General features: G+C 37.7%; 2 protein-coding genes across 3 annotated transcripts in view; both read right to left on the reverse strand.

The window, feature by feature from the left end:
* The window catches only part of ppp2r5a (protein phosphatase 2, regulatory subunit B', alpha isoform), a 30,172-nt gene extending 18,079 nt beyond the window's left edge, over nucleotides 1-12,093 (reverse strand). Inside the window, exon 1 of the mRNA XM_059513192.1 lies at nucleotides 11,413-12,093. Coding sequence (XP_059369175.1) covers nucleotides 11,413-11,572 — 160 coding nt within the window. The 5' untranslated portion in view covers nucleotides 11,573-12,093. The remainder of the gene's footprint in view (nucleotides 1-11,412) is intronic.
* Nucleotides 12,094-12,371: 278 nt separating this feature from the next.
* Nucleotides 12,372-18,456, reverse strand: dtl (denticleless E3 ubiquitin protein ligase homolog (Drosophila)). Of its 2 annotated transcripts, none has more exons than XM_059513193.1 (15): nucleotides 18,299-18,452; nucleotides 18,096-18,224; nucleotides 17,915-18,007; nucleotides 17,763-17,824; nucleotides 17,575-17,695; nucleotides 17,056-17,121; nucleotides 16,867-16,967; nucleotides 16,625-16,698; nucleotides 16,373-16,476; nucleotides 16,190-16,294; nucleotides 15,936-16,048; nucleotides 15,769-15,858; nucleotides 15,537-15,675; nucleotides 14,187-14,752; nucleotides 12,372-13,441 (listed from the first exon to the last, which is right to left on the reverse strand). In XM_059513193.1, exons 1-15 carry the CDS (start codon nucleotides 18,351-18,353, stop codon nucleotides 13,325-13,327), a joined length of 1,935 nt encoding a protein of 644 aa, XP_059369176.1. In that variant the 5' UTR covers nucleotides 18,354-18,452; the 3' UTR covers nucleotides 12,372-13,324. The 2 variants fall into 2 exon arrangements, with proteins under 2 accessions (XP_059369176.1, XP_059369177.1); XM_059513194.1 differs by having other exon boundaries at nucleotides 12,380-13,441; nucleotides 18,096-18,221; nucleotides 18,299-18,456.
* Nucleotides 18,457-20,432: the final 1,976 nt, after the last annotated feature.

Genomic DNA, 20,432 nt, shown 5'->3' on the forward strand with positions numbered 1-20,432 from the left:
ACATCATTAGAAGATCAGATGGTCACTGCCGTCACCCAATTCCAGTACGTATCCAGCTCAGATAGTGGGATCAGCACCTAAAGAGGACCTCTACATCCCTGAAAGACAGTGGAGACCAGGACAACTAGATGAGCCCCAGATACAGATCCCCTGTAAAGACCTTGTCTCGGAGGACCACCAGGACAAGACCACAGGAAACAGATGATTCTTCTGCACAATCTGACTTTGCTGCAGCCTGGAATTGAACTACTGGTTTTGTCTGGTCAGAGGAGAACTGCTTTGTGAAGACCTCTGTAGGGTTTTTTTGTTTGTTTGTTTGTTTGTTTTGAGGAATTTTACTGCAAGGTGAATACTGAGACACTTTGAATAGAGGAATATAAAAAGCTATATAAAGAGGCAAATAAAATGCCTGTAATACTAAGTTTCAGACATTGTTCAGAATAGTACAAGCTAGAACAGGTAAAGTTTAATGAAAGTAAAAGCAAATCATTCCACCAGCTAGAAATGGTGAACGAAAGTGATTTTGTGCCTCTCTAATGATACCATGAGGAGTTGCTCAGTGACCGACCTCAGGCCTCTGGAGGAGATTTATACTAGATAAGAGTGGTGGAAGTAGGAAGGCGCTGAACCTGTGGCTGTTCTATATTCTAGCATCTATGTTCTTGAACTTGATCCGAGCCACAACCGGTAGATAAAGTGAAGTGTGTGATGTGGACTGAATCATTTGTAGAAGTTTGATTGTGCATGATGAAAGTCCAGCCAGAAAAGCACTGCAGTTGTCCATTCTAGAAATGACAAGGGCGTGATGATAAGTTGTCCAGCATGCTCCGTTAGGATCTTTCTGATTTGTGCAATGCAACCCTGCATGATAGAGCAGTTTTTGCAATGTGGTCCTTAAAGGTCAGCGGGTCATCAAAGATTACTCTGAGTATTATAAATTATTTACACGTACACACATTTTGCTGCTTCGTCAAACTATGCACCACTACTATGGAAGTAAAATAATGACTTATGTCTTTGAAACAAAAAAGCATGCTGAATAGCACTATCTGAAAAAAATAATGCATTGAATTAACAGTACTTGCATTTTAATGCCTTGTATTTCCAGGGCTTGCATCTTTAGGTCCTGAAATTTAATAAAGTTGTTCGTTTAAGCTGTGAATTTTTAAATTAAAAATATTTCACACACTTTTTCATAATTAAAAAATCAATAATTCATATTCACATTCCAGAATTCACTTCCAAAATATTAAATCGGTAAAAAAAATACGATGTATAATATTCGACAGGCAAATTTCGGTCCATTTTATTTCACTTTCCAAATTCGCTTCCACAAATTCAGTGGTTAAAATTCGGCAGATAATTCGCCCTTTCACATCCGGGAGCAGCAGGAATAGCAGTAGAGCACAGAGGCATAATCTCCAACTGCTGTCAGTTGCTCACCAGCAGGTGGTGCAAGCGGCTGTTAAATAAGGCCAAAGCAACAGGTGGATTAGGTAATACAGTTACAAAAACTGATCTGCAGAAATTAAGCAAGCGCTAAGTAGAAGTTTGGTTATCGGGGCATGTGGAAAAGCTGATTGTGCGTATGTTTATTTCAACCTCTTTGCTGTTACCAAGTAAGCAACATTCAAAGGAGATTATAATGGTGTTTTACCCAACGCTGAATTTCAGAACTAACATTACATCTAAGGAAGACACATATTGCTTTCGGTTGTTTAGTTTGCCTAACTTTGTGTCATGGCTTTTGCGTCGCTGAACTGTAATACTGGGGATCCCCTCACGTCACACTCCAGGATTCCCCAATGACGAGTAACGCTTCTCAATCGATTAATACTGTGATATAAGACCTCAGATCTCAGAATACATTTTATTGATGATTATGCAAACTATATAGACAGTTAAGCAGATGTAAAATATGAACGAACGCTCAAGGTTTCACGCGGTTTCCCTCAGAAATCTGTTAAAGAAAAGAAAACACATTACGTGGCTCAGCGCACTAACAGTGACAGCGATTAAAAGACAAACTCACATCTTACTGATGATGCAAACTATATACAGACAGATGAGGATATGACCGCAAGTTACGAAACAAGAAAAAGTGCATGTTATATATATATAATTATTTATTTAATTTATTTAAAAAATAATTAATGAATTAATAAGGGGCCATTCACATATCGCGCTTAATAACGCGTGGAAAAGGCTATGCGCGCCGCTTTCTCCTTCTTTCCAAAGCGCTCGGGCAGAAGCGCTCCTGAGGCTAAGCAACAATGACGCGCTCTCTCCATGAAGACGCGGAAATCTCAGCAAAGGATAAATGGATTTGTAGCACAAAAAAAATCGCTTTCAGTAGCTCTGCTACTAAATTTATTTCAAAATGGCAATCCATATACAGCTATGATCAGCTGTTCCTTCATCTTGGCTGAGCTTTCAACGTTGTTAAGGGAAAGGATGAAGCTGAATGTTTAGTTCTTGTCACATGACCTGCGGTGGCTTGTGGCATCCTGAAAGTTGAGATGTTTTTAACTCGATGCAGTGCGGACCGCGTGCGCATCCCGACCGCGTCGCCTCCATTATGAGCGCGCATACCGCGCTCCTACATTGGAAATAACGAACTTGAGCATGCAAAAGACGCGATATGTGAACGCCCCCTAAGAACTGCGGTCTTCTACTTCAAACATGCCGTGGAGAATCACAGAAAGTGACCGAATTCAAGAACATTGTTGCGGCATCTCTCAAGCAACGAATAAACACCGCTAACTTGGAGAATGCAGTGAAAACTCCTCTTCTCGCGTCTGCCCTAGACCATCGGCACAAACATCTCAGGTTTCTCGATGAAAACATGAGAGAAGTAAGAAAAAAACACTTTTTTTTAACATTATCAGAACATTTTCCTTGATGCAAGTGGTGTGGATGCAGCCGCCGCCACCAACGATGAAGAGGATGCAATGCCCACTCGTCGGAAAAGGCTGAGCCAGTTCTCCAGCGATGATTACAGAGAGTCCAGCCGAGACGAGTGGGAACAGTTCTTGCTGGAGCCATGTATTCCACCAGATGAGGATCGTATTCAGTGGTGAAATGAAAACACGAAGCGCTTCACAAAACTTAGTCTCTTAGCACACCGTTATTTTTGAGTCCCGAAAACGTCTGTCATCAGAGCGCGTTTTCTCCGCGGCCGGCCTTATTGTTAACAGACTAAGGAGCCGACTTTCCCCGATCATGTTTTCATGCCCGTGTTTCTTAACAAGAACATGTAAAACAATAGAAAAAAAGCAAAAAAGATTTGCTGACGGTTTAAAAGTTAAGTGTACAATAGACTTATTATTGACTTGACTTATTATTATTATTTTTTTCTTTTAATCTGTAGCCTACTTTTATTTGTTTGCACGCATTGTTAAAGGTTTTCAGCTAAAAAACACAATGTGTAATGTTCAAGCTTATTGTGTGTAAGCTTGTTCAAAATGACGAAAACAAATGTTGCTGAAAAATATCGTCTGACTCATTAAACTTAATTTAAATAAACGAATATTCGAATATTCTTTTTTTTGTGAGCTCAAATATTCGAATGTGATATTTGTGGAAAACGCCCATCCCTAGTAAGTCAGTCTTGTATCTAGCAATGTACTACAACTGTTGGAAAAATGAAAACCCTTTCCAGGGATCTTTAATATGTAAATAATTGTATACTGTAAATATATGAAGGGAGGTATTGGCAAAATCTCACCTGTAGAAAATCATTATGAGAAATACAAGATTAAGAATTTGACTGTGTTATTTAAAATTTTAATTAAAACACATTGGACCTTTTAACCCAGTCAGTGGAATTGTCAGACGGTCCCTTGGATGCGGAGGCACGTCAATAATTTCTTTAGTTTAAATTTTCAGAATATACCATTCTGGGCCCGGTTCCCCGTTAACGTTCACTCTTAGCGCGCTAAGAAGACATCGAAAGATCTATCTTACCAAAGTTGTTGATGTTTCTAAGTGTGTTCCCCGAAGTGTCCCTTAGGAAGCTTCTTAGCACGCTGCCTCTTACGTCCGACGTTACAAGAGCACTGTCCAAAGTCAGGGTGCTGAATTAGTTGGCATCGATTGCTCATGAATCGATTTTCCCCTTTACGCGAAGGTGCAATACAGCGTTAAGAAAGACAACACGTTCTATGCAAATGAAACATTCCTTAAATTATTCCAGTAACATTTATTTTAACATAGTTTAAGTTATCAGTAAAATATAGACTATAAATTAAATTATCAAAGGGTCAGTAATGTTCACACGATATGTTGTGACGGTAAGACAAACCGGGTATCCCTCGCTAATCATCCACCCTCCTTATCCCGTTGTGCCACTTGTGCCGCTTCTTGACATGGGTTTAACGACTTATAAAAATTATATAATACACTTTTATATTAATGGCAAGGTACTTTACAATTAGAATTGATTGGCAAGCAGCTGCAGTTACTTCTGTTTAATGCGGTATTGATTGCAATTGGTTTATGTTTTTAATAAAAAGCAACCTATCTACAATGAACAGAGAGAGAGAGAGAGAGAGAGAGATACAAAATATGCTGGGAAAGCAACGTAAAAAAGGGCACCAAGCCTCTCGTCAGAGGAACTTGAAGTGTTGCTGGACCTTGCCACCAGGTAAGATATCACACCCCTATGGTCCACTATAACCTGCACATTTATGGCCGAGTCTTCCTTTCGCGATAAGTAGCCTACGCCTGATCATTCACTGATGGATTGGCGATAGGGATGAGTGCCATCCACCAGGATGCAATCCCCGGCATGGCGCAGAAGGGCGTTGGTGACAGTGTGGACGCACTTCCACACAGAGGTCTTGATTAGGCTGTAGCCCTGTCCCACGACCTCGATGAATCTCTCTGTAGCAAAAAAAAAAAAAAAGTAGCGCTGGGCTTCAGGGCTTAAAGCAGAATTCCGCCGCGTTAGCCTGGCCAGCGCAGGTCTGGGAAGGTCCAGCTGCTCCACAATGAGTTGTCTTGGGAGGGGATTTTTTTTAATATAGCCACATCAGGCAAAATGTCAAAAGGGCTTAAGTTTTGCCGAATAAAAAAACTGACATGGACTAAACGGCTCCGAGTCCGGCTCCGTCTTTGATTCAATACAAGGACATGTTGGATCGCTGCCATAGTTGGTCGCTTACTGGACACCACCATGCTTACCCATTTAAAGATCTTAGCCATTTAGAGCCAAATTGTTTGGCAGATTTTAATTATCAAAAAAATGATTGCCAATTCGCTTTAATTACATTACGAAAAAGCCTAGGCTAATTACCACCTTATTAGTTCTGTAACCACATAAAGTCAACTTTATAAATAGGCTTGTATCCATTGCGAACATAATTTATTATGAGTCTTAAAAAATAACAGAAAATCATTGTTGAGCCACAAAATTGTCAACATACCATAGTTTGACTTGTACTTCGCTGTGCTGGTTTCTAAAGACTGCTGTACAGAAGCGTCTTGAGCTCAAACAACGCTAAGAGAGAGCTTACGAATGGTCCAGACCAACCTTACGAAAGTGTGACTTACAGAAGATATACTTAGCGTACGAACGTGTCGGGAACCGTGCCATAAGGTTAAGAGAGTGGTTAAGGAATAGGTTAAGAACTACTTAGCGATAAGAACGTTTTGGGGAACCGGGCCCAGAATAATATTGTTTTTAACTCATTTTTTTATGTTAATATAAATTGGTTGCATATTGTTAAAACTAATCATGGTATTGATATCTTTGTGTGACTGTCGACTTTATAGATCAGCGGTAATGGAAATCAATTATAAAGAAAATGCAGCGCATTGGATTCTTTTTGACCCCATTTGCTTGCCTGTATATAGTTTGCATAATCATCAATAAAATGTATTCTGAGATCTGAGGTCTTATATCACAGTATTAATCGATTGAGAAGCGTTACTCGTCATTGGGGAATCCTGGAGTGTGACGTGAGGGGATCCCCAGTATTACAGGTCAGCGACGCAAAAGCCATGACACAAAGTTACGGAAACTAAACAACCGAAAGCAATATGTGTCTTCCTTAGATGTAATGTTAGTTCTGTAATTCAGCGTTGGGTAAAACACCATTATAATCTCCTTTGAATGTTGCTTACTTGGTAACAGCAAAGAGGTTGAAATAAACATACGCACAATCAGTTTTTCCACATGCCCCGATAATCAAAACTTCTACTTAGCGCTTGCTTAATTTCTGCAGATCAGTTTTTGTAACTGTATTACTTAATCCACCTGTTGCTTTGGCCTTATTTAACAGCCGCTTGCACCACCTGCTGGTGAGCAACTGACAGCAGTTGGAGATTATGCCTCGGTGCTCTACTGCTATTCCTGCAGCTCCCGGATGTGAAAAGGCGAATTATCTGCCGAATTTTGACCACTGAATTTGTGGAAGCGAATTTGGAAAGTGAAATAAAATGGACCGAAATTTGCCTGTCGAATATTATACATCGTATTTTTAACCGATTTAATATTTTGGAAGTGAATTCTGGAACGTGAATATGAATTATTGATTTTTTTAATTATGAAAAGGTGTGTGAAATATTTTCAATTGAAATATTCACAGCTTAAATGAACAACTATATAAAATGTCAGGACCTAACAATGCAAGCCCTGGAAATTCAAGGCATTAAAATGCAAGTACTGTTAATGCAATGCATTATTTTTCAGTTAGTGCTATTCAGCATGCTTTTTTGTTTCAAAGACATAAGTCATTATTTTACTTCCATACACTACCTAGCACAACTGACACAGGGCAGAAATTTCCAGCATGGGATGATACAAAAATCCACCACTGTTACTGATACACCTTACTGTCAAACATACTTAGTTTAATTTATAAAGAGATAAATAACGTTCAGCCGAGCAAAAACTCCTGAACTTCTGACCTCTGGCACTTTGTGCTCGACTGAGCCACATTAGCTCATGTTCAAGCATACGGCTGAATCCCTCTTAGACTGAAATCCAATAATCTCCCCAATGTAGGTGATTCCTATTTGCAATTCGCTTGGCACAGCTCCTTCCGCATACTTAAATGCATCCTACAAATCCATCAAATGCTAAGTCGGGGAGATCTCTAGTCATTTGGAGAACATTTTCCAAGAGCTGATAGGGCTGACATTTCTGATTTTCCAAAAGTTGGTATTACAAATAACCTAAAGTTATGCAAACACAGAGAACCAATGTAATAAATCAATAACAGAGAAAAAAAAAAAGGTGTGAAGCAAAGATATCTCATTAAAATGATTAAACACTACATGTACAATTTGATCATGATTTTTCACATGGACTATATTAATATCTTTTTATATCTCATATGTATCTCTAGTCTAATACCTGGAGCCTTTGAGCCTCTGAAGTTCCAAGAAGTACTTTGAAGGATCATATCTTATGTAAGACACTATAATACCATTGACCTCAGCTGGGTTAGTGACACATGAACAGGACACTCATAAACTGTCTGCATTGCAGCATTTATTAAGGGTTAAAGCCAACTATTATTGGTTCGCTCTACCTATCAAAACATTTTACCACATGCAATGCCTTGTAGAGAATTTACAAATGAAATGTAAGTGCCATAGGTTACATGCTCAATTCTACCAGCAACGTAATGTTTTAGTTTCACACAGATATGGGATTTTGAAAGGCCATACACTTCACTGTAATATAATAAACAAAAGGAGATATCTCCACTCAGTTAACCATATCATTACAGACACTGTGCACACTAATAATAAATCAGCAGTGCTCTATAACCAGTGGGATCTCCTAACTGACATTTAGTTGACCTGAACTTTGGCCATGAACATCATAAATAATCTGTAAGCCTTGACATTTTGGCACTTGATTAGAATATTAGGCCCAAAATTAATTCACAAAGAATCATTTAACATTGTCGAAATTTCTGTTACATAGAGGTTTCACAAAATACCTCTAAAAAGAACTGTTATTATTTTTGCTAATTGTTCATAAATGGTTTACGATCAAAGTGACAGTATAGATTTTGACATTGTAAAAAAAAATCTATTTCAAATAAATGCTTTTCATTTGAATTTTCATCGAAGAATCTTGGAAAAATGCATCACGGTTTCCATAAAAATATTAAGCAGCACAACATTAGTTTTTTTCTTTTCAACATTAATAATAATATAAAATGTTGAAATATGTCGAACATGACACTGAAGACTGGAGTAAAGGCTGCTGAAACTCAGCTTTGCATGACGGGAATAAATCACATTTTAAAATATATTCAAATAGAAATAATTTAAAACGTAATCATATTTCACAATACTACTGTTTATACTGTACCTCTGATCAAATAAATCAGGCCTCGGTGAGCATTAGAAACTTTTTTTTTACTTAACATTCAACATTTTAAAAAAAAACTCACAGACCCCAAATGGTAGTGCACCGTAGTAATACAGTGGTATTCTTGAACGTACAATTGAAATTCATTTCTATACCATGTTAAATATCAAATACTGAGCCATGGTACTAATACAGTATTCCGATGGAGATAAAATACAGTGCAGACCTATGTAACCCACACCAAACAAGAGTGGACTCAGGAAAAAGACCTTTAATGAAAGTCAACTAAAAGGGTTTTCTTTCAATTATTTGTCTCTCTTTTTGTACTCTGGTTCTTACAGCTGCTGTCTATCTGTTCCAGGCTTCTGTAAACTTCAATTCATGATGTTTTTTTCCACTCTGAGAGGATTTAACAGTGAGAGAACAGCGGTGGAAGAGCTGGAAGGGTGCTAACACAACGCCACTGCTCTATTAATACACCTTATGTAACCCATCTGAATGCCAGTGTCCCTGTGTCTTTCCCAGATAACTTCTGCTTTGAGTCACTGCATTCACCACAGAATGCAGCCAAGTGACCGCAGAAATGAGCGAACATCAGAAACAAGTTCATTGACTGCCTCGATTTTATTTGTTCTCACACACACAAACACACACACACATACACACACACACACAGGATGAGTCATTGAATTTGCTGAGGTTCCCATTTACACCCCGGGCGTGTGGTTGCCATGGATACATGGCCCGTCCCCAGGGAGACATAATGTCAGTATAACACAACTGTAAATGCATTTCCCAGTTATACTGAGCACATGGAACAAGCAAATGAGTTATGAGTACTAAATATATATATTTATTATGGGCATTCGGTCTTAATGGAAAAGCAAAGTGCAGACTCTAACAGGAAAGTATTGAGAGAAAGAGATAGGAATTTGATCAGACATCCCATAAGAAAGAAAGAAAGAAAGAAAGAAAGAAAGATTCTTGGAATTAAATGTAGTGACATGCTTCTTGAGTCACTACAAGAAATAAGTAATGCATATTATAATAATTAATACAGCAAGTAGTAAATATAATGATTTAATTTCTGTAACTAAAATGCAGTTTTGCTAAACACTCAACACATACATTCAATATTACTCATTTATTATTATTATTATTATAATAATTAGGAGATTTTACTTTACTTTTTGACTTTCAGAGAAAAAGGGTGAAATCAGCCACAACAATCAAGATGGTCTAAGTTTGTTTGAATAGTAAGAGCAAACCCGTAAGCATTTATTTACTAGCGGTTTATTTTAACAGATAACACAAATTATTATAAACACTGACTGAATGTCTTCTTTGTTCTTCTTTATAACTTTGGAATACCAACACAAAAAAAAACACATATGCCTGTTACTGACAATTCTAGGTGGGGGCGGGGCTATGCTTAGGAAACCTGTTTGGAAACATCTTTCCATCTGATGACACAAGTGATGCAGCCACGGCTGACAAACAGCTGCCTCTCGATAGAAGGGACGGAAAGTTTGACTCTTTTACACTTTGGTTTGCTTTAAGGAATGGAAAATTTTTTATATTTACATGAAAATTTCCTTTGTGTTTTAGAGTATTATGTACAGACAACAACATTGTCAATTGATGAATTGATTGATGAAAGCAACTAAAAAAATTCAAGCCCCCAAAATGCAGTTGTATATGAACAGCCAAAATGCTAAACACAAAATAAAAGACATTTTCAGTTGAAAATGGTGTCATGTAAACACAAACTCATTCATTCTTTCACACCATGGCGTAATTAATTACGTAATCACATGGTCACTAAAGTCCCAGCATATAGCACATAGGCCTATTATAGTCTATAAAATGTTTCAATAAACCAATATGTACGCACATATTACAAGTCTTTTTTTTCCAATTAATATGTTATTAATAATTGTGCTTGTTGTAATAGCTTGTACTAAATCGGTTTGCAGTTATGATTGCACAAGTGATCACTCATTATTTTCTCAACTCATTAGGAATTAGAGTTACTCTAAAGAGCCAGTTTTCGGTTGAGTGAGTCAGTCAGCTGTTGAACTGAGAACTGCTTGTGACTGGAGATTTTGTGAACAAGCTCAACCAACTGATTGAAAAGACCTTACTCATACTGTAAGAATTTTGTCCCCTTTGCATGAAAGTGAAATATGCATGTTCCTTGTTTTAAATGACTGACGCTTGTGGAACCCTATCCAAACTTGTTCCTGGAGAGACACTGTCCTGCTGGGTTTAGCTCCAACTTTCCTCAACACACCTGCCTGAAAGTTTCTAGTATGCCTAGATCTTGGTTAGCAGCTTCAGGCTGGAGCTAAACTTTTCAGCACAGTGGCCCTACAGGAGCAGGACTCGACACCCAATTTAGAACCAAAGATGATGGTATTTATTTCCTAATAAAAGGACCATCTTGGTTCCATTTATCGTCCACTGTACGGACAATAAATGCAATGGGAACCAAAAATGTTTGGCATTTTTCTTCATAAAAAAAAAACAAAAGAAAAGAAAAAAAGAATTTCATACCAGTTGTTACTAGTTGGTTAGAACTCTTTAACGAAGACTTACCAAAGCCACTGAAAAAGTGGGTGGGCACTGTTGCACTCTACTGACAGATTTACAGAATTGACAACCAAGCGATTTCCACAAAACAAAAAAGATGATATGAAATGTGGGAAAGCACAGTTTGGACCATGAAATAGAGATGCTTCCCTTGAAGCTCTGAGATATAATGTTGACACAATCAGGGTTTACAGTCTACACTCTCACAAACACAATCCATGAGTTTCCCAGCAGACAGTTATGGGCCTACTGTAAATAATTCACTCGCTGGCTTATCAAATATGAAAATATATAACTCCAGAGCCAGATTACACTCATATGACAAGTGAAGTGCCATTTATTGGAGTGTATATGTTTTATTTGGTACTTTACAGCATTCTGGGAACTCGGGAGTCCGAGCAACCCCAATGCTGTCTAGGTAGGCAGTACACTAGGATTGAGACGCAGCCTGCGAGTCTATTTCCAGCGCTTTATCTTGATCCTCTTACCTTTGAGCTGCGGGAGCGCGGAGATCTCCGGAGCCGAGGGCCTGCTGCTGCTGCTCACCGCGAACTGAGACGAGCCCTGACCAGCCCTCTGCCTCTGAGCCTTCCTCACAGACTTCCGCGTGAATCCATCCACTTTCTCGCACGCAGATATCGCCGACATTTCCGAAGCAGGTCTATCCAACGAGCTGCGTTTACAGTGACTGAATGTGCTCTATATGTGTTCTAGACTGACTGACGTCCCATTGACTGTGCTGTAAATTAAACTCACAAGACCCCATCCAATGACACGCACTGTGAAGCCACTCATGAAGGCTGCATGTTCTCCAGCATGCCACAGGTATCCTGCGATGACAATTTGGTCACGTATGACTGTAAAAAACGTAACGTTAGTTAATAGTAACGTTAGGCTTTTATCATACTGAAATGTTTCAACAAGCGCGCCTTATTAAAAATGTTACGCTACATAACACAACTCAAAGTCAGCCGACTCAAAGCGAGTCACGGTGATCCAGCCGCTAGAAACCGGCTCCAGGTATTGTCGACGCGAGGAAAGAGTTTAAGGTGAATCCGCCGTGAAATTCCTCGGTTCCGCTGAACTTCATTCAGCTGCTGTTGCGCCTCGCTGGGATCTAAAAAATAAAACCGGTGGCGCGCCTGAGTGACAGAACACTCATCCAATGAGCGTCCGCGCAGACGGTAAGCCACTCCCCCTGACCAATCAGATTCTCGTTTTAATGGTATTTCGGGAAATATACAAAGCCAAAGAGACTGTGTGTATCCTTGAACTCAAGTGAAAACAGGCAACAAATGTTCACAAACGTTTAACCACTCAAAAGAATAAATACACAGAACGTGAACATTTAAGAAAAAAATGCCAACGAGAAATCACAAAATAACAAGTGCGCTTAAACACAGTAAGAGTTTGCGAGACTTGTCGCCAGGAGTCCGCAAAAAATGCGCAATAAAACCAAATGCTCAAAGCTCAGCCCGTTCCAAACCTATAGGACTCGGTTTCTTCTGTGGAACACAAAAATAGATGTATGATAGTGATGGACATGCATCGTTTTTTCCATGCATTTTACATAACTCCATTACAAAGAAAAAATAAAAATCATATAGGTTTGAAATTACAATTTTCATTTCTAGGTTAACAAATTAAAGTAAACAATTGCATATTTTTATTTAAAATGGGTTATTATACCTAAAACTGAACGTCTCGAATCCAAAAGTTAAATAGTTTTGTCCAACTATGCTAAAAACCTGAGGCAAAACACAGCAGCAAGACAAGAACAAGCAGGATCAAACCACAAAAGCCTGACTATCAGGTCAAGTTACATTCCAGACAAACCTGCAAACTTAAGAAACAGCCCACGTTAAGGATGTAAAGTGTTTAAATCATTGCAAAACTCACGGCACTATAGATAATCAATAACTAAAATGCACCGAGCTAATTGAAAATGGATTTCTTATGTAAAGTGCTTTTTATAATCAATAAAGATCTGAAAATGTGACCCACGTTCAGGGTCAGACACATTGAAAGGGCATCACCGTTTTGGAAAGTCAAAATAAAAATATGCTCTGAAGATTTACCTAGAATTTGATATAAATGCAGTTACTTTAAAATGCGTACTGAATCATGTACTAAGCTCAAAACTATTTTCAATCCATTACAGATAGACGTGGAAGCCTCAGAAAACTTGTAGTTTTATTGCATTGTCGAATGACAAGTTTTGTAACTTTACCAAAACGATCATCACTATGACCCTTTTTGAAACTTATATTAAAAAAATGGTTAAAAAAAAGATTATATACACATCACATACATAAATACATAAGCTTGGTCTAAAAAAAACAGACCTGAATTTAAACACAGATGTGTCATGAGACAGACTCGGAGATCTTGCCACACTGATCAGTCTTGGCTTCTTTTCACAAAATAGCAAGAGATTTTTTTAATGGGTCTGGATGGTGATGCTTTCTTGGTTGGTGGTGGAGAGACGACTCTTATTGGACACGGTGATACTGCTGCCTAAAAAGAAAAAAATAAATAATAATTAAAAAAAAAAAAATTATATATATATATATATATAACTACTAAATGGATAATAACAAAGGAGTCCCTAGTGGGAAATCTTATACTTCAGGTACCAATTAAACATCTTGCATTTAAAGATCATAAAAAATAGTTATTAGGGAAATTAAAACATTTTAGACATAATATTAGGAATTGCATTGTGCGATAAAGAACATTCCAAATAAAGCTGAATTATGGTATTATATCAGTCAGTGATGTCAATAAATGTTCATGGATTTTAAGTATACTTTGTAAGAAATAAATGTATTTTGATACTAACGTATATTGACCTAACAGACAGGTTTGGAAATTACAAACAGAAACACTGCAAAACATTACCAATAAAAAAAAAAAATAAAAGATATTAAAAAAAAAAAATTCCTGTGATGATCAAATCATTCCTCCAGTCTTCAGTGTCACATGATCCTTCAGAAATCATTCTAATATACTGATTTGATGGAATTTTTCTAACATTATAAAATGTCTTTAATGTCACTTTTGGTAAATGTAATGCCTCTTTATGGAATAAAATAAAAAATAAAAAACGTCCTGACCCCAAACGTTTGACCAGTAGTGCATATTTGTTTTTGACATATGATAAGTCTTAAATAATTTTTAATCCAAGTTGGCTTGGTCATTGGCTTAGTATAGATTTTTTAGTTTTTAAATAATCTATATAGATTTCCATGTGTCTACTCACTGGAGAGCTGTGTGTTCTTGCATCGTGTCGTTTGCTGCTGCCGTTGGGGCTTTTTGGTTGAGCTGATCCTTTAAATCTCTGGCTGATCACAGAAAGCCAATCAGTCTTCGGAGAGCTGTTCTCTTTGCCAGTGCCAGCTTGTCCAGCCGAGCTGAGCCTGTCCTCTGTTTGCAAACTGAATAGATCAGCTTTCTCGTTCTGTGTGCTTTCTGAAATCCTGCTCCTCTTTACATCAGGATACAGTTCAGACACCCCGTCACTCTCCTCTCCCAAACCAGACACATCATCTGTTTCCAGTCGTCGCTTTGCGCGACGTTCAGAGGAAGGGCCCTGGAGGACAGGTGTGAGCACCTTACGAAAGGGAGATACACCACGGCTGATCCACTGCTGGATGGACGAGGGCATTTTGGGGCTGCTGACCTTGGCCGAAGGTGCAGATGTGTTTGAAGGCAGGGGTAAATCAGCACCCGTGGGGGCGCAAGCAGCAGGCTGGGGTGAAGCAAGAGAGACGACCCTCTCTGATCCAGGACCTTTGGCTGGAGTGACTTCAACAGGGCTGTAAGGGCCTAAGGACAAATGGTAATCAAATACAAACTAAAAAATAAAAGAACAATTTGAAATTATGAATAAAATACAAATACAATCCAAAAGTTATACTGTGAAATATTTATATATAAAAAAACACCTTTGTATCAAGTATATATATTTTTTCCTGTGATGCAAAGCTAAATTTTCAGCATCCAGTCTTTTGTGTCACATGATCCTTCAGAAATCATTTTAACTTACTGATTTAGTGATCAAGAAACATTTCTAATTATTAATGTTAAAAAAGTTTTTTCTGCTTAATATATTAATATTTTCAATAAAGGCTGTTCTTTTGAGTTTGTTTAAAGACATTTTTATGTGCAATGACTCCCACAAAAATACTAAGCAGCAAAAGCAGCAAAATCTCCCTAAAAGAAAATTTGATTATTAATATAAATAGAGCATTAGAATGATTTCAGACAATGAAGACTGGAGTAATGATGCTGGAAATTCAGCTTTACATCACAGGAATAAATTACATTTTTAAATATATTAAAATAGACTGTTATTTTAAATTATAATAATATTTCACTAGGGGTGCATAATTTATATCGGCCGATGATTAATGCGCAGAGATATATTATATATACACAAGATATATATATATATATATTTCACAATACTACTATTTTAGTTTATTTCAAATAAATTAAGTCTTGGTGAGAAACAAACAAAAAAAAACTTACTTATTCCAAAATTTTAACCAGTAGCTCTAAATCTGAAATAAAATGTCTTACACACACATGAAGAGATAGAGAGACGTACCAGGTACTCTGGGTGGTGACTGGATTTTACGAAGTGTCCAGCCTACGAGGTTTGGATCTCGGTTCGATAAGTTTTCTCCGTCTGGTCTGCGATTCAAGCGCCAGATCCTAACAGTGTTGTCATCAGAGCAGGAAGCAATCTGCAGAACGAGTGTAGGAAAGACAATATATATTTTTATATTCAATAAACTGTCCATAGATCCAAGAGATTTGTAGGTTTTTTTTTTACAAACCTTGGTGAAATCAGTGGGGCACCAGGCCACTGATGTGACTTCCTGACTATGGCCTTGAAGCATCATGGGAGCTTGTTTCGGGTCTGAAATCTGAAACAAAAACACAATGCCATATATACAGACAGTGACCGAAGGTTAGCGCTCTAGTTTTCTAGATTGGTCCTTACCTTCCATATATAAGCATGATGGTCACTTGAACCACTGGCCAGGAACTGGTCATCTGGGCTGACACTGGACTTCACATAAAACGAGGAGTTACTGTGACCGCTGAACACAGCAACTGTGAGAGAAGAAAAAAAGTTCAGTCAAACTACATTTTTACTTTTTACATGCCTGAAAAAAGGAAAGGGAAAATTTAAGTAAATGCATTTAAATTCCACTCAGGAAATAAGTCTCAAATTAAAACACATTTACAATTTACCTGGAGTTGTTTTCAAACCACTGATGTTGAACATGTAGATATTGTCATCTGTACAGTTGGAGAACAGTCTGGAGCCAGTGGAGTCCAGTGACAGACCAGAATAACCTACAGAAGACAACATAACAGTGTAAACTAATATGAATTACTACTGGTCTAACGACAGAGTGGGCCGGAGATGTGCACCTAGTTTGCGTGTGCAGGAGCCCGGGTAAGGATAGGCCTGCAGAGGGAGCGGGTTCTGGTAGTATGCAGTGTAGCTCTTCCGCAAATCCCACATTTTAATGATCCTATGAGGAGATCAGAATGATATGGGAAAACATCAGCATTTAAACAGAATTATACTAAGAAATAAAGCTGGAAAATGTGACAGAATGTGGTAGCAGCATTTAATATTTAGGAAAAGAGATTTGTACATCACATCCATGAGGCACTCACCCATCTACTGCTCCTGAGGAGATGAGTTTGTTCTCATCGCAGAACAAAACCACCGTCACACCCTGCTGGGAGTCCTAAAAAGAGTTCGGAAAACTGAGCTTCTGTTGTTTATATAATGTTTAATAAAAAACACTCAATCGAGGAGCATCCCCATAATATATCAAGGCTGTAATACACCGCAATATATTTCCAACACACAGCTGGCAAATGAATGTGCCCTCACTGAGGACTGTCTGACTCACCACAGGGGGCGCCATCCCACGCCGTTTCTTCATTTGGGGTGTGTATTTCTCAGGTTTCATGTGGGCACCACTGATCTGTTTTACCTGCCTGTAGAAACCATCTGTGATGGATCGAAACCTTTTTGTGAGCTTTAGAAAACATTTTGATGGCCATAAGATTAAGATCTGGTGGTCAGAATAACAAAGTACCTTTTTTACTGCATCTTGTGTCCCAAATCATTATGTTCCCATCTCTGCCTCCAGTGCTAAAAACAGCTGTTTTGAGAGAACACGGTTTAAAAAAAGACCTTTATTAACCTTTTTTTATATACACTATTAGAGTATTTATTAATATTTTGAATTATATTTTAGATTTGTTTTCAGTTTTTGTTTTAAATTTTAGTTGTAGTCATTTTGTTATATGACTTTTTAATATTTCTATTTAGCTTTACATTTCGGTTATAAATTGTTTTTTAGTATTTGAACAAACTTGTTAATATTTCGATTTTATTTAAATTGCTGAAAATCAATTATTAATAGTTTTAAAAGCTTTAACAACACCTCTACTTTGGTTTAAAAACTTTGTGCAAAAAGTAGTGTATGACATATTTCATGCATAAATAATTTACAGTATACATACTGCACAGTAAGAGGGCTATTTTGACATATACAGTAGAGTATGCTTGCTATTTTGACGATAATTGTAGTCTTACGTAATAATAGAATTACCTTTCTCTTGCTTGGAAAAAGCCACTGATTTGAGACTGCACTGATGTCCTTTAAATGTTCCTAACAGGTCACCAGTAATAACATCCCACAGACGGGCCGTTTGGTCACCAGATGCCGTTACCTGTAAATTAATATTTCCATTTAGATAGATATATAGATATAAATACAGAATAACACACAAAACTCACCAAACTGTTTGCACCAGGAACCCAGGCAATATCAAACACTGCATTATCATGTGCTTGCCACTCTGTAAAACAAAAGTTCAACATCAGTCTCACAAAAATAAAAGGTCTCCTAGAAAAAAAATAGTCTTGAATCTAGGTAAACGTAAATCAACCTTTCAGCACAGAGCTCTGTTTTTCTCCAGTACTGAAGATGGTCACAAACCCTTCCTCGTTTGCAGCAGCAAGGCTGTTCTGTTGAGCAGGAGCTGAGCAACACATAAACCAGCACTAAGTGTTAGCTTTACACAGTCTGACTTGAGTACACTCATTGTGAACGGTTAATTAAAAGTGTACCGGAGGAAAATGTGCATCCAAACGGCGGCACAGCAGCAGCCGAGGCTCCGTATGAGATGTGTTCGTCCCGTCGCGCGCACTGGTACCCGTCCAGCAGAGAGGACAGCGGATAGAGCCCACGCTGACCTGCATATATCACAGGCGTTTTGAGTGGAAAAGCGTAAACACGTAGATTTCCATTGACATATCTCAATTATACTCACCATTACATCTTTTTTTAATAACGCCTCGATCAATAACATGGTGGAAAAGAGTCATAGCTCCTGCAGGGTAGGTGTTTTATTCAGAAATGCTCAGTTTCCCGCGAACAATGAAAAAGCGGAAGACGAATTCCGCGCGATACCGGCCTTCGCTCTTCTGATTGGTCAAGACGTCAGAATACCGGAAGCGTGAGTGCTGCTGGGTTTATAACTGCTTCTATGGAAACTGTTCTGGTCGCGTGCACAAGAGGCACCCTGTGGCACAGAGGAGGTCAACTTTAGCATTGGACTTTATTTATTTAGATGCTTTACTGCATCCGAACCATCTGTTGTTTTTGAATAATTAATTAAATTCGACAATTTTATGGAAGCACATTTCCGCCACGTATGAAAAAATCCCATGCTTTGGTAAATCATATTTGTGACATCAGAGGTCATAGTTATGAGACAAAAGTTCAAAATAACGACACAAAACTTAGAAGATACTAAATCATTATTAATTAAGAAGTCGAAATTATATCTTATTTTATATGACTCACAAGCCATAATTGTGAGTTACAAAATTAATTTAGGCTAAAAAGTCTGATTATGAAAATGATTTCTGATGTGAATAAAAAAACAACGATCAATACAACAATATTACTTTTTATTCATTCATTTGAAAAAAAAAAATCCTTATTTATGAAACTAAATATTTTTATTTTATTTCATATAAAATAAAATTAAATATTTATTAGATTTATTTATTTTGCTGTTATCAGAGACGCCATTGCATAGGCCACGCCCTCTTTGTGACTTAATTAGGCGAAATTCAATGAAGAACATTTATTGAATTCAATTCAATTCAAGTTTATTTGTATAAGCGCTTTTTACAATACAAATCGTTACAAAGCAACTTTACAGAAAATTATGTTTCTACAATATTTAGTAGTAGCTAGTAGTTTGTGTACGTTTGACAGGATTTTTGAAAAAATAAAAAATAATAATACAAGACGTAGTCAGCTAGACGATGAACTATCAATATTATTAATTAATAGTAATTATATGATGCAGTCACACATGTAGCAAAAATTGTTAGTTCTGTTTGTTGATTCAAGGTTAGGATCATCTGGGGTCCTCTGAGGGTCGGCATCATCTCTTCTCAGGTGTTCTGGATCCAGACTGGAGCTTGTGTAAATCCTAGTTACCACGGGATGTAAATCCCGTGGCAAAACATAGAAACAAAATAGAGACATCATTAGCATAGCTGCTGATCCAACAAAGTAAAATTAGTTTAACCCAAGCTAAAGAATAAAAATGCAGATGCAACTACACTCACAATTTAAGAGATACATTATTCGAATGCTTGGCGAAAGAGATGCGTTTTTAATCTAGATTTAAACAGAGAGAGTGTGTCTGAACCCCGAACATTATCAGGAAGGCTATTCCAGAGTTTGGGAGCCAAATGTGAAAAAGCTCTACCTCCTTTAGTGGACTTTGCTATCCTAGGAACTACCAAAAGTCCAGTGTTTTGTGACCTTAGGGAGCGTGATGGGTTGTAGCGTGGTAGAAGGCTAGTTAGGTACGCAGGAGCTAAACCATTTAGGGCCTTATAGGTAAGTAATGATAATTTGTAACTGATACGGAACTTAATAGGTAGCCAGTGCAGAGACTGTAAAATTGGGGTAATATGATCATATTTTCTTGACCTGGTAAGGACTCTAGCTGCTGCATTTTGGACTACCTGTAGCTTGTTTATTGACGAAGCAGGACAACCACCTAGAAGTCCATTACAATAGTCCAGTCTAGAGGTCATGAATGCATGAACTAGCTTTTCTGCATCAGAAACAGATAACATGTTTCATAGCTTGGCAATGTTTCTAAGATGGAAGAATGCAGTTTTTGTAACATGGGAAATATTATTTTCAAAAGACAAGTTGCTGTCCAATATAACACCCAGATTTCTGACTGTAGAGGAAGTAACAGTACATCCGTCTAGCTGCAGATTGTAATCTACAAGATTCTGTGTGGTGTTTTTTGGTCCAATAATTAATATCTCTGTCTTATCCGAATTTAGTTGGAGAAAATTATTGGTCATCCAATCTTTTACATTTTTAACACACTCTGTTAGCTTAGATAATTGGGAAGTTTCATCTGG

Source organism: Carassius carassius, chromosome 27 (genome assembly GCF_963082965.1).
Source record: "Carassius carassius chromosome 27, fCarCar2.1, whole genome shotgun sequence".
NCBI classification, from domain to species: domain Eukaryota; kingdom Metazoa; phylum Chordata; class Actinopteri; order Cypriniformes; family Cyprinidae; genus Carassius; species Carassius carassius.